Source organism: Marmota marmota, unplaced genomic scaffold (genome assembly GCF_001458135.2).
Source record: "Marmota marmota marmota unplaced genomic scaffold, marMar, whole genome shotgun sequence".
Taxonomy (NCBI): Eukaryota; Metazoa; Chordata; class Mammalia; order Rodentia; family Sciuridae; genus Marmota; species Marmota marmota.
In genome coordinates this window covers 31,570,435-31,583,084 of record NW_026000240.1, presented here as the reverse complement: position 1 = coordinate 31,583,084, position 12,650 = coordinate 31,570,435, and the positions used below count along the sequence as shown (strand labels likewise).

General features: G+C 34.0%; 1 protein-coding gene across 1 annotated transcript in view; it reads right to left on the bottom strand.

Moving 5' to 3' along the window:
* Nucleotides 1–1,369: 1,369 nt before the first annotated feature.
* Mrpl3 (mitochondrial ribosomal protein L3) overlaps nt 1,370–12,650 on the bottom strand; it is a 42,734-nt gene continuing 31,453 nt past the window's right edge. Inside the window, exons 8-10 of the mRNA XM_015487060.2 lie at nt 10,640–10,717; nt 8,290–8,367; nt 1,370–1,934 (exon numbers count right to left, since the gene is read on the bottom strand). Coding sequence (XP_015342546.1) covers nt 1,782–1,934; nt 8,290–8,367; nt 10,640–10,717 — 309 coding nt within the window. The 3' untranslated portion in view covers nt 1,370–1,781. The remainder of the gene's footprint in view (nt 1,935–8,289; nt 8,368–10,639; nt 10,718–12,650) is intronic.

Here is a 12,650-nt window from a genome sequence, read left to right as displayed (position 1 = left end):
TGAACAACTCCTAAACATGATTAGTTCATTCATTGGCGGGAACAGGTCAGGCTGGAGTGATAGGTCATTCCTAAGGAGAGTACACATTCAAACTGATTGGTTCAGGCCCTGCAAGGCCTGTGTGCAACCACACAGACCCCTTCAGTTATTAAACAACCAGACAATCAGGGGAAATGTTTACTGGGCGGGTCTAAGCATTGTCTTAACAGCTACAGAAATTTCAGGTTTTGCAGGTAGCATAGAAACCTAACAATACCTCCTTTACATTTTAACTCAGACCTTGCAGCTTAGAAACTTTTACAACACCCGGTCTTTTACCCTTTAACTTTTACGCTTTAACTTCAATTTCTTTTACCCTCACAGTACTGAGGATCAAACCCAGTGCCATGCGCATGTCAGGCGAGCACAATAACGCTTGAGCCACACCCCCAGCCCAAGGCTCTCATTTTGACACATCTATTTTCAAAGAGTGGTTCTTTCAACTACTGAAACAATCAAAATAAGCTGCTGAATGTAAATGCTCCTGCAGACTGGTGGAAATTACTTTGTAACATCAGGAACCCTTGATTGCTTGTGTGTATGACTGTGTTCTAACTTCTTACACTAAAAAAAAGAAAAACAGACCATAGTTCAGATTTCATTCAAATTTACTTGTGGAAAGAAGCCATGGAAGTCATCCTTAGATTCTAGTCCTTGTCTGAACTTAAGCATTGAAGGTTTGAAAAAGCACTACTATTGACTCTGAAATACTTATTATTCTTGTAAATATACCCTTACGTTTGTCATGTGTAAGAAATGCTTTCACTGAGTTTAGTGAGACAACTGACATCACTGGATTCACCACTACCTGTGCCTTTGTAGAGACAGGACAAATCAATATTAGCATTTATTTAGGTTTCCACTACCCCAGCAGGTAGTGGGAGCAGGAAGCGACCTAGAAAGGAAGATGATGACCAATACTTGGTGCAACTTTAAAGCAGATGTCTGATCAGTTGGTTTGCCAGAAGTACAAAATTATATAAGGTTCGGTATTTTCCTTATTATTTTCAGTTAACACGAAGTATGTGGGAACAAATACCTAATTGAATGAAGTTCAGTTACAAAAAGGTTCCCCACTTCAAGACAAAATCTGAGGTAGTAAATCTGGTTCAAGCTCAAATCAAAACCCGAGAGGGCTCTGCCACTGAGAAAGGAATTGTCTCTACATTCAAAATTGCTCAACAGCATTGGTGGGGCTCCACAGAGATAAGCAGGCAGTGCTTGGACTCTGTATTCCCTATCCACAGTTCTGATTGGTAACAGAAGTGTTTAATTTAAGTAAAAATCTTTCTCCCTTTAAGGATCTAAAATGTAGAAGAAAAGCAAAAAATAAATTTTAGGATAATGTTTATTTATCCAAATAGGTCACACCATAGTCCCCATATGGCTTTCTGTTTCACAATCACCCCTTTACAAACAATGATGAATCTTTAATGAAAGTTAAATTTATAAACACTGTAAGACAGTTCAGGAAATATGTAGTTAAAAAAAAATGAAGTCCACAAATTACAAATATTTTGCTAATATACAAACTGTCAATTTGGCAAATGCAAGCTACTTAACTGGTTTATTTAATGCGGGACTTTTTCTAAAAAAATTCAGTTGGGGTAAGTGATATATTTATGCCCTTTGACAAAGATGACAGGTATAGTATTGCTGTGACTAAAAAAGAAGTATATAATATTACTGCTTTGGCTCATTAAATTTCACAGAATACGTAAGATTCTGCCATGTCCAATGAGTTAGGCAAATGTAATAGAAGGTGCAGTGGGCTGAAACACGTTTTCATCATACAAATCTTCTGGTAGTTCTTCTTCATCTCCATCAGGAAAATAAGTAGGGAATGGTAAATTTTTACTGAAATCCTTATATGCAGGCAGATGAGAATCTTTGACCTGGGGGGAGAAGGCAAAAATCTTATTAATAAGTGCTACCAATTAAGCTACTTATTGGTAGGATAATGGTGCTGGGGATTAGTTGCCTAGCATGTGCAAGACCTACATTCAGGTAGGGAGGAGGTAGTCTATTTTACCTATTATTGGGGGAGGATGGAGGAGGTAGTATATTTACCTATTATTTATAACCAAAGATTATGTTTTCCTACATTATTTTCTGACACAAATAACAACTATTACATATGCACAGTAAAAAGAATTCAATCAATGCATTCTTTTGAATTCCAATAAATCTAGTTAATCCAATGACAGAGAACAATCTCACTCTAGTTAATCAGCTACCTCATAAGAATAAAATCACCTACTATCAACTTATATTTTATCATAACATAAATTAACTGTCCAATAGTTAAATCATATTTTAAGATTACTACTCAAATAAAAACTACATCCGGATTCACTTTTCAAATATAAAGAGCTGATATAAACTATAAACCTGATACCTAACAATTCCCATTTTATTATTTACTTACATTGTCTATTTTTATAACTTTATTTTCTACATTTTATAGAATATTTTTTTTGAGCTGAGATTTTAAAACATAAAATTCACTAGCATTTTTGTTAATCTAAGAATACATAACTAAAAATATCACATTTAGAAAATTAGCTTATATTTAGTAAATGGCATTCTTACTGAGAAGTTAAAGGGAATAATATTTAGCAAAAACAATAAGGAACTGATGTCTTTATGATAGATTTTAACTCTGTATGTTCTAAAAAATGCCTATGATTTCATAATTTAGTACTGATATTGACATGATCTAGAATGTTTGGTTTTATTTTTAGAAAAATTATTGGGTTCTTCAAAGCTTCTGACTCATTCCATAGCCTTTATTGAGAAAGAAATTTTTAAAAAATGTAATTATATACACAGAATAAAATAAGGCATATTCATTTTGGCAATAAGAAATGAATAATTTAGTTGAAGTAACTACACAGCTGCTCAGAACAAGTATAAAAAATTGGTTTATTTTAATCTCTCTCATTAAAATTATTCCAAGAAATGATTAGTAAAGTTGCCCAGAAGAAAATAAACTTGTTTATCATTTTCCAATTCACTAATTTTGGGTTGGCCCTTAAGTAGGAAAAAAATCCCAATAACACTTAACTGGGGGAATATTTTAGACAACAGAAACACTGATAATATATTCTAAGTATAAATGCTATAGTACTATAACTCACTGATTTGAAACATGATATCTCATCCACATATTTCTGTCTTGGTGATTCTAAAATTGAAAGCCAAGTCTCCAGTCCATCTTTAATAAGGGTATAAGACTGAATGGTATGTATTTTTCTGTAATTTTACCCTGGCTTTATTGTTTCCCTGCCTTTGCCAAGAGTCCTTCAACTATTCATCCCCTTCATTTTACATTTCTGTCTTCTGGCAACCTAGTTCACATCCTTTAAAACCAAGCAAATATGGAAATAAACTTCAATTCTGTATTAGGACATAAGAACAAACATAAACAAGTAGTATTTAATAACATATAGCACATCATGTGTAAATAATACTTCTTTAGGTTCTCTTTTTTTAATTTTTTTATTAGTTGCACATGACAATACAATGATCTTGACATATCATACAATTGAATCAAATGGGGTATAATTTCTCATTTTTCTGAGTGTACAGGTTCTTTAGGTTCTTTTTAAATTTTTTCTTTTTAGTTGTAGATGGACACAACACCTTTATTTATTTATTTGTTTGTTTATTTATTTATTTTAATGTGGTGCTGAGGATCGAATTCAATGCTTTACACATGCTAGGCAAGTGTTCTACCACTTAGTCACAGCCTCAGCCCTTTTTAGGTTCCCTTAATAGATTCAGTGAATCAAAACAGCAATAAAGAAAGCATTCATGCTAACTAAACAGATTGGTCATTCCTAATACTATCTTTACTAACATTAGAATCTCAAAAGCAAAAGTTATTGGCAGCCCAGAACTGTGAGGCAGCAAACTTCCTGAGAAGTGAGGCAATGCTAATAAATTTGTCTGCCCCCAGCCAATGGCTCAATCCCCACTACTAAGGGGGCACATTCACCTGCTTTCACTGGAATAGAAATAATGGAGTGAAAAGACTCAGGAAGCAGTTGATATTTAAAAAGCATACACACAAGATACTCCCCTAAACCCACATATTAACCTTTGGGACAGACAACAGACAATTATTTAGGCAACATATCTCAAAGTTTTTTCTTTTTTTATTGAAAGAGGGTTGTTGTTAATATATTCACAAGTGTTAACTGTAGACATTTCTCAAAATATATTTATTTATTTTTTGATTTTATAAGAAAATTTTATGATACAAATGAAAAGTAGTAATTCAAATCTTAAAAAAGGCAGAAAATAAACTAGCTATGCATTTATAAATATAAAAAATGAACCCCACTATTATGTAAAACTATAATGCACTAAAAATACAAATATATATAAAAAAGTATAAAAAGATGGAAACAATTTTACAATGACAAGGAATTGAGATCAATTTTATATAAAAACACGAAGTATTAAGAGTTAGGCTGGGGATGTAGCTAAGTGTCAAAATATATTTAGACTCCTCTTTCTGGCCTTCAGTGTGACTACTGAATATTTTTCATAAGAGTAAACCATCATCAGTTAACAAAGTGGATAGAGTTTTTGGAAGCAATCATTTATTGAAGGGGATGGTATATATGACTAATTAGTATTGCTGGTTATAAACCATTTGTAACAAACAGACCAGAATAGCATTGTATGTAGTATAGTTTTCCCACACAGTTGACCTATTCCTCCTGCTGGGGTCAAAGGGGTTATGCGGCCTATGAAGTCCCAGCAGTGGTAAGGGTCAGCTGGAAAGCCAGTGGAGAACCTGGTGTGCACTTGGGCAGAAAAGGAATACATGAGAATATTCAAAGATTAATGTGCTATCCAGTATAATCTTATTGCGGAAAGTAATCCTTTTTTTCTTCCTATATTAAGCTTTAGTTTTCATATCCTGTAACAAATCTGGAATGTAGAGCTAGGGATACACTGAATTATGAAGCTTAAAATGTTATATATGACTGGATTATTAGGGACTGAAAGCTTACTTTGAAACATGAAAACTCAGGGAAAAAATAAAAATCTGTAAAAATTCATCAAATACATTTTTTTCTTTAAAGTAAATGAGAATAATCCAAGCAAGATATATTTCAGAAAGGGATTTTTAAAAAGCAAAACTTAATTGCTGTAAGATTTAAAAAATACATATTTTATGCTAGTAATGGAACCCACTTTAGAAATGAGAAAATATATAATGAAACACCCAATTTAAGAAAACTGAGGTTTAGCTGGTCATAGTGGCACATGCCTAATAATCCAAGATACAGAAGTAGGAGGATTCCAAGTTCGAATCCAGCCTCGACAACTTAGTGAGCACCTGACTCAAAATTTAAATAAAATAAAAAGGGCTGGGGATACAGAAGTTCAATCCCCAGTATCACAAAAATACAAAACAAAAAAATGCCAACAAACTAACCCTGAATTTTTTTTCTTTCCACAGCTATTAGAAAATAAACGAAGAGTGTACTTCTAGAAATAACTGACATCACTTCTACTACAAATTTATTTTCAGAACAGAATACTCAAAACTCAGAAGTGACAGAATTTGGATTATGTTGGCCTAAATCCCAGATGGAATAATAATTTATATTTTATTTGATGGGAATAAGTTGCTGAGAGTTAAATAGTTTTTTCTTCAAATCCATCTGTACAACATGTCTGTTTTCTTTCTTTCCTTTTTGAATTTTTCTAAAATAAAAATACATATTTTAGGAAAACACTTAATGATGTAATCAGAAGTGCTAGCACTAATTAATAAACTGTTATTTACTAAAGTGTTCACCTCTATCCACCTTTCTGGATGGACTCTGTAATTCCCAACTCACACATTTCTAGTTTCTCTGTCAAAATAACTCTCATAAAAATAAAACTATTGTTTTTTGGGGGGGAAGAACAGAAACACATTGATATTTTGGCAATAGTTTAATCTAATATCTTCCTTTTTAAAAAGATTTTAAGTTTGTTTTAATTAGTTTTACATGAGAAAACATTTGGATTTTTTTTGGAACTGGCTTCTTTTGCTTAGCAAGATATTCTCCAACTCTATCCATTTACTGGCAAATGCCATGATTTAATTCTTCTTTATAGCTGAGTAATATTCCATTGTATAGATACCACATCTTCTTTATTCATTCATCCATTGAAGGACACCGAGGTTGGTTACATAATTTAGCTATTGTGAATTGAGCTGCTATAAACATTGATGTGGCTGCATTACTGTACTATGCTGATTTTAAGTCCTTTGGGTATAAATCAATGGGATAGCTGGGTCAAATGGTGGTTCCATTCCAAGTTTTCTGAGGAATCTCCATACTGCTTTCCAAAGTGGTAGCACCAATTTGTAATCCCTCCAGTAATGTATGAGTGTACCTTTTTCCCCCACATCCTTGCCAACATTTATTGTTGCCTGTATTCTTGATGATTGCCATTCTGACAGGAGATAAAATCTTAGTTTTGATTTGCATTTCTCTAATTGCTAGAGATGTTGAACAGTTTTTCATATATTTGTTGACCGACTATATTTCTTCTTCTGAAAAGTGTCTGTTCAGTTCCTTAGCCCATTTATTGATTGGGTTATTTGTTTTTTTTTTTTTGGTGTTAAGTTTTTTGAATTCTTTATTCTAGAGATTAATGCTTTATTGGAGGTGCATGTGGTAAAGATTTTCTCCCAGGCTGTAGGCTCTCTCCTCATGTTATTGTTTCCTTTGCTGAGAAGCTTTTTAATTTGAATCCATTCCATTTATTGATTCTTGATTTTACTTACACTTTAGGAGTCTTGTTAAGGAGGTCAGATCCTAGGCCAACATGGTGAAAATTTGGGCCTAATTTTTTCTTCTATTAGGCACAGGGTCTCTGTTCTGGTGCCTAAGTCTTTGATCCACTTTGAGTTGATTTTTGTGCAGGGTGAGAGATAGAGGTTTGATTTCATTTTGCTACATATGGATTTCCAGTTTTGCCAGCACCATTTGTTGAATAGGCTGTCTTTTTTCTAATGAATGTTTTTGGCACCTTTTTCTAGTATGACTTAACTGTATTTATGTGGGTTTATCTCTATGTCCTCTATTCCATAATACTGGTTTACTAGTCTATTTTGGTGCCAATACCATGCCAGTTTTGTTACTGTAACTCTGCAGTATAGTTTAAGGTCTGGCATTGTGATGCTTCCTGCTTCACTTTTCTTGCTAAGTATTGCTTTAGCTATTCTGGATCTCTAATTTTTCCAAATAAATTTTATGATTACCTTTTCTATTTCTAAGATGAAAGTCATTGGGATTTTAATAGGAATTGCATTAAATCTCTATAATGATTTTGGTAATATGGCCATTTTGACAATATTAATTTTGCCTATCCAGGAGAATGGGAGATCTTTCTATCTTCTGAGGTTTTCTTCAATTTATTTCTTTAGTGTTTTGTAGTTTTCATTGTAGAGATCTTTCACCTCTTTTGTTAGATTGATTCTCAGGTATTTTATTTTTTTTGAGGCAATCATGAATGGGGTAGTTTTCCTAACTTCTTTTTGTGGATACATTACTGATGTACAGGAATGCGTTTGATTTATGAGTACTGATTTTATATACTACTACTTTGCTGAATTCATTTATTAGTTCTAGAAGTTTTCTGGTGGAATTTTTGGATCTTCCCAATATAGAGTCATGTCATTGGCAATAGTGGTAGTTTGAGTTCTTCTTTACCTATTTGTATCCCTTTAATTTCTTTCTTTTGTCTAATTGCTCTGGCTAGAGTTTCCAGGATGATGTTGAATAGAAGTGGTGAAAGAGGACATCCTTGTCTTATTCCAGTCTTTAGAGGAAATGCTTTCAATTTTTCTCCATTTAGAATGATGCTGGCCTTGGGGTTAGTATATATGACTTTCACAATGTTGAGGTATATTCCTACTATTCCTAGTTTTGAACCAACCCTGCATCCCTGGTATGAACCCCACTTAATTGTGGTGCACTATCTTTTTAATATGTTTAATACCTAATATCTTCTTTATAGTCCTAAAGATCCTTTTGCGTACTGGTTCTACTCTTTCACAGGTTCTTGTTTTTATAGGCGTAGGACTTAAGATTACTCTGTAATGCTCCCCCCCACCCCCAGGTGCTTTTAAGAAGCAGAAGAAAACATTTGGAAAAACACCCATCTACTTGGGTCAAAGGGGAATTTATGGCACACCTATGAACAAGACAAAATAAAGACAGTTATACATACCTTTACTAAACAATTTGTATGTCCAGGTACAGAGCCATTTACATAGATTATATTGTGCTTTGTGTTTATTCTCCACACCTAAAAGATAAAATAAAACCAACCTTTAAGAGTTAAAGAATGGATAAAAAAAATGTGGCATTTATACACAATGGAGTATTACTCTGCATTAAAAAATGACAAAATCATAAGAATTACAGGGAAATGGATGGCATAGAGCAGATTATCAAAGTGTGAAGCTAGCCAATCCCTAAAAAACAAATGCCAAATGTCTTCTTTGATATAAGGAGAGTAACTAAGAACAGAGTAGGGACGAAGAGCAGGAGAAGAAGATTAACATTTAACAGGGATGAGAGGTGGGAGGGAAAGGGAGAGAGAAGGGAAATTGCATGGTAATGGAAGGAGACCCTCAGGGTTATACAGTGGAGGAGGTAGAGAGAGAGGAGGGGAGGGGAGGGGAGAGGTGGGGAGGGGGGAGGGTGGAGGATGGGAAAGGCAGAGGAGCACAACAGACACTAGTATGGCAATTTGTAAATCAATGGATGTGTAACTGATGTGATTCTGCAATCTGTGTATGGGGTGAAGGTGGGAGTTCATAACCCACTTGAATCAAAGTGTCGAATATGATATGTCAAGAAATTTGTAATGTTTTGAACAACCCACAATAAAAAAAAAAAAAGAGTTAAAATTTGAGAATATGCTTATATTAAAATAAGGAGTATGTTATAAAAGGTGAGAAGGTAACCTATGAAATTATAACATTAGCACTTCAAATGTTGAAAAAAAAACTGAAAAACTTCAAATCTTATTTGATGATTTATAATATAACACCATAACAGATATGTCTTACAGAAGATGCATGCCTATAATCTCATGAACTCAGGAGGTTGAAGCAGGAGGATCACAAGTTCAAAGCCAGCCTCACCAATTTAGAAAGGTCCTAAGCAACTTAGTGAGACCCTGTCTCAAAATAAAAAACAAAAAGCTGGGTATGTAGTGTAGTGGTAATGTACCCTTGCTGCAGTCTGGCTGGACACAAATCAGGAGTCACTCAAGCAGGAACAAACTTTATTTCCAAACTCCCCTGGACGCCACCCACGTGGCCCTCTCAGGAACCACACACCAACCTGAACTCCCTCCACCCTCCACCTGAACATGAACTTGAGAACTCCAAAGTAGCCAGTGACCCGAGGCGGACAGCAGGGGTCTATATACAATTGAATACACAGCTTAACTTAACCATCATCATCTCAATGGCTCCCTGGCGTCACCTCTCAACCACTCCCTTCTGGCAAAATTCCATGCGTCATCCCGACTGGGCTGTGGCCCTCAACATCTAAGCAACTTAGTGAGACCCTGTCTCAAAATAAAAAACAAAAAGCTGGGTATGTAGTGTAGTGGTAATGTGAGCCAATTCCCCTCAAATATCCTTTTATGAATGTATCACATCATTTATCTATCAGTCTATCTAACCATTCATTCAGCCATCTCTCTCAGGAGAACCCTAATACAATTTAGTTATATAAAATTTGAAAACAAATTCACATATAAGATGTATGTAGAACAGAGACTGGAAGAACATGTATTGGTTAGTAATTATCTTTGGGTGCTGTTTCTGTGGGTGTTTATTTTCTTTGTACTTTCCATGTTTTGAAATATATATGCATACATATATAAACAGTAGTTGTTTTAATATAAAAAATGAAACAACACAGCACTCATTATAGTACAACTCATTTTCATTTAGCAATTACATACATTTTTCAAGTTAGTTGAGAACATAACTTCCCCTCTTCAAAATACACACATACACATAAGTACATAAATGTATCCTTTTGCAATCCTTTTTCAGTGTTATTTTTTTTTTCATTCAATTTTGTCTCCTCTCTCCTTACTCAAAACCATCTGCCCACCCACACTTCTGACATATAACCTCAGACAATCTGGAATACAACCTCTCCACTTTTCTCTGTGACGATATAACAGCATAGCAATATGTACATGTCAGAAGCTTCTGCTCATTTCTTTATAAATAGAGAGTATTAAACTTAATGTTCTGATTCTTACCTTTTTTTCATATAATATCTTGTGAAATTTTCCAGGTCAAATAGCAGGTCACTGATTTTTTTCCTTCTTAATGACTGTATAGTCTATGGCTTGGATGTTAAATAAATAAATACTACCAGTATTACTACCATGACTACCCACAATACAACTCAACTCATGCATCTTCTACCTCTTAATTATCATAAAGCCTATTAGAACAGCAGTACATAAATACACATTAAATACATACTTTGACGCCTTTGCATTTACCTAATTTATTCTTAAAAGAACCATTTTACAAACTTACTTTCAGTCCAAATGATGTCCTATCTATGTTTCCCATTTGTCCAGGCATTTTAGTTCCAGGCCAGACTCTGGCAATATCCTAAATGAGAGAACCAAAGTTTTCAATACTTTTGACTTCAAACAGTATTGGTCAAATCGTAACATCAACTAAGACTAGGAATTTTAAGTTTTATTTTTTTTTTCCTATTCTGCTAGGTCTAATAAAGAATTGAGATTGAAATGTCCTTACTACCAGAGGATTCCCATTCCAAATTTGATTAGACTAACAAAATAAATAGGGACTTAGAAACAGAATTAGGATACAAACTCAGTAACGAGAATAGTAACTGACCTAATACTGGTTAAGAGGTAAAGGTAAAGGTAAAGGTGAAGGAAGGAAGAAATGAAAGAAGGAAGGAAGAAAGAAAGTAAGAAAGAAAGAATACACACATATCAAATCACCACCTGAAGAAAAAGTCTGCCTAGCCTGTTTTCGGGTAATCTTCTGTATTAACTGACTTAATCCACACTACTGCTGCTGGAATGGTGCTACTCCTCCTTGCTTTTGATGTCACTTTCCTTACCCAAATGCTTCAAGGTCAGAATTAGTTACTAGAATAGCTTGTCTTAGTTGTCTTTGATTCAAATAAATCAAACAACTTCACGCAGTCTCTGATAATGGCTAATAATTATACATCTAAGGAAACAAATCTGAATTACAGCTAAAATGGAAGGTTTCTCATGACATGAATTCTTAGACTAAACACTCTTCTATCAGCTACTCATAGGAACAGGTAAAACTCCCAGTAGAAGTGACTCATCATAGTTTCAGAGTTGGTTACTATGTAACCAACATAACTCCAAAGACAATTCTGAGTATAATAGACCAAGTATTCTACATATATATGCTTTGATAAGCACTGTACTTAACATTACTAAAAAAGGACCAATTCAGCCTCCTTAGTCAAATTTATACTCTCATTTAAAGTATAGCCTCATTCTTAGGATTACAAAGTCATTTATTAGCTACTCCTTAAGGAAAGTATATAAACAGTACAGTATTTCAAGATAAATATCTCATTCCAGTCATAAGAGTAGGTTCCTCTATATGCCTAATTTTTTAAAGAGCTTTGTTAAGATATAATTCACATACCACACATTTCACCCCTTTAAACTACACAATTTGATGTTTTTAGAGAGTTGTATATTACCACAATCAATTTTAGAATATTTTCATCAAGCCAAAACAAAAACCCATACTCATTTGTGGCCATTCCCAGCAATCCCCACAGCTTTTTGCAATCACTGACCTAATTTTGTCTTCATAGATTTGCCAAGGTTGGACAGTTCATATAAGTGGAATCATAAATGATGTAGTCTTTTTCAACTTGACATAATGTTTTCAAGGTTCATTCATGCTGCACTATGTATCAATGCTTCACTTCATTCCATTGCTAAATAATATTCTATTGTAGAGATAAATATCTATAAAGAGTTTTGACTTTGGGGGTATTATGAATATTAATATTCTAAATATTCATATATGAATTTAGTGTGTATGTTTTGAGTACAAATTTAGGAGTAGAATTTCTGGGTCATCACAAAGCTAGCATTCCAATGAATACTCAAAGATATGCTACAGACAGAGGAACACAAAAATGAACTCCAAAGCTCCCAAAGAGATGAAGATCACTAGAAGAACAACTATCAAAATGAATCAAAACAGAATTAAATATAGCAAACAAACCAAAATGTCAAGAAACAATACACATGAATCCATAACAACTCTGAATGTAAATGGTCTCAATTTCCCCCATTAAAAGACAGAGCCTGTGCAGTGGTGCATGCCTGGAATCCTAGTGGTTCGGGAGGCAGAGAAAGGAGGATTGTGGATTCAAAGCCAGGCTCAGTCACACTAAGCAACTAATCAACTCAGTGTAAATCTGCCTCTAAATAAAATCAAAATAGGGCTGGGGATGTGGCTCAGTGGTTGAATCCCCATATCAAAAAAAAAAAAAAAAAAAAAAAAAAAA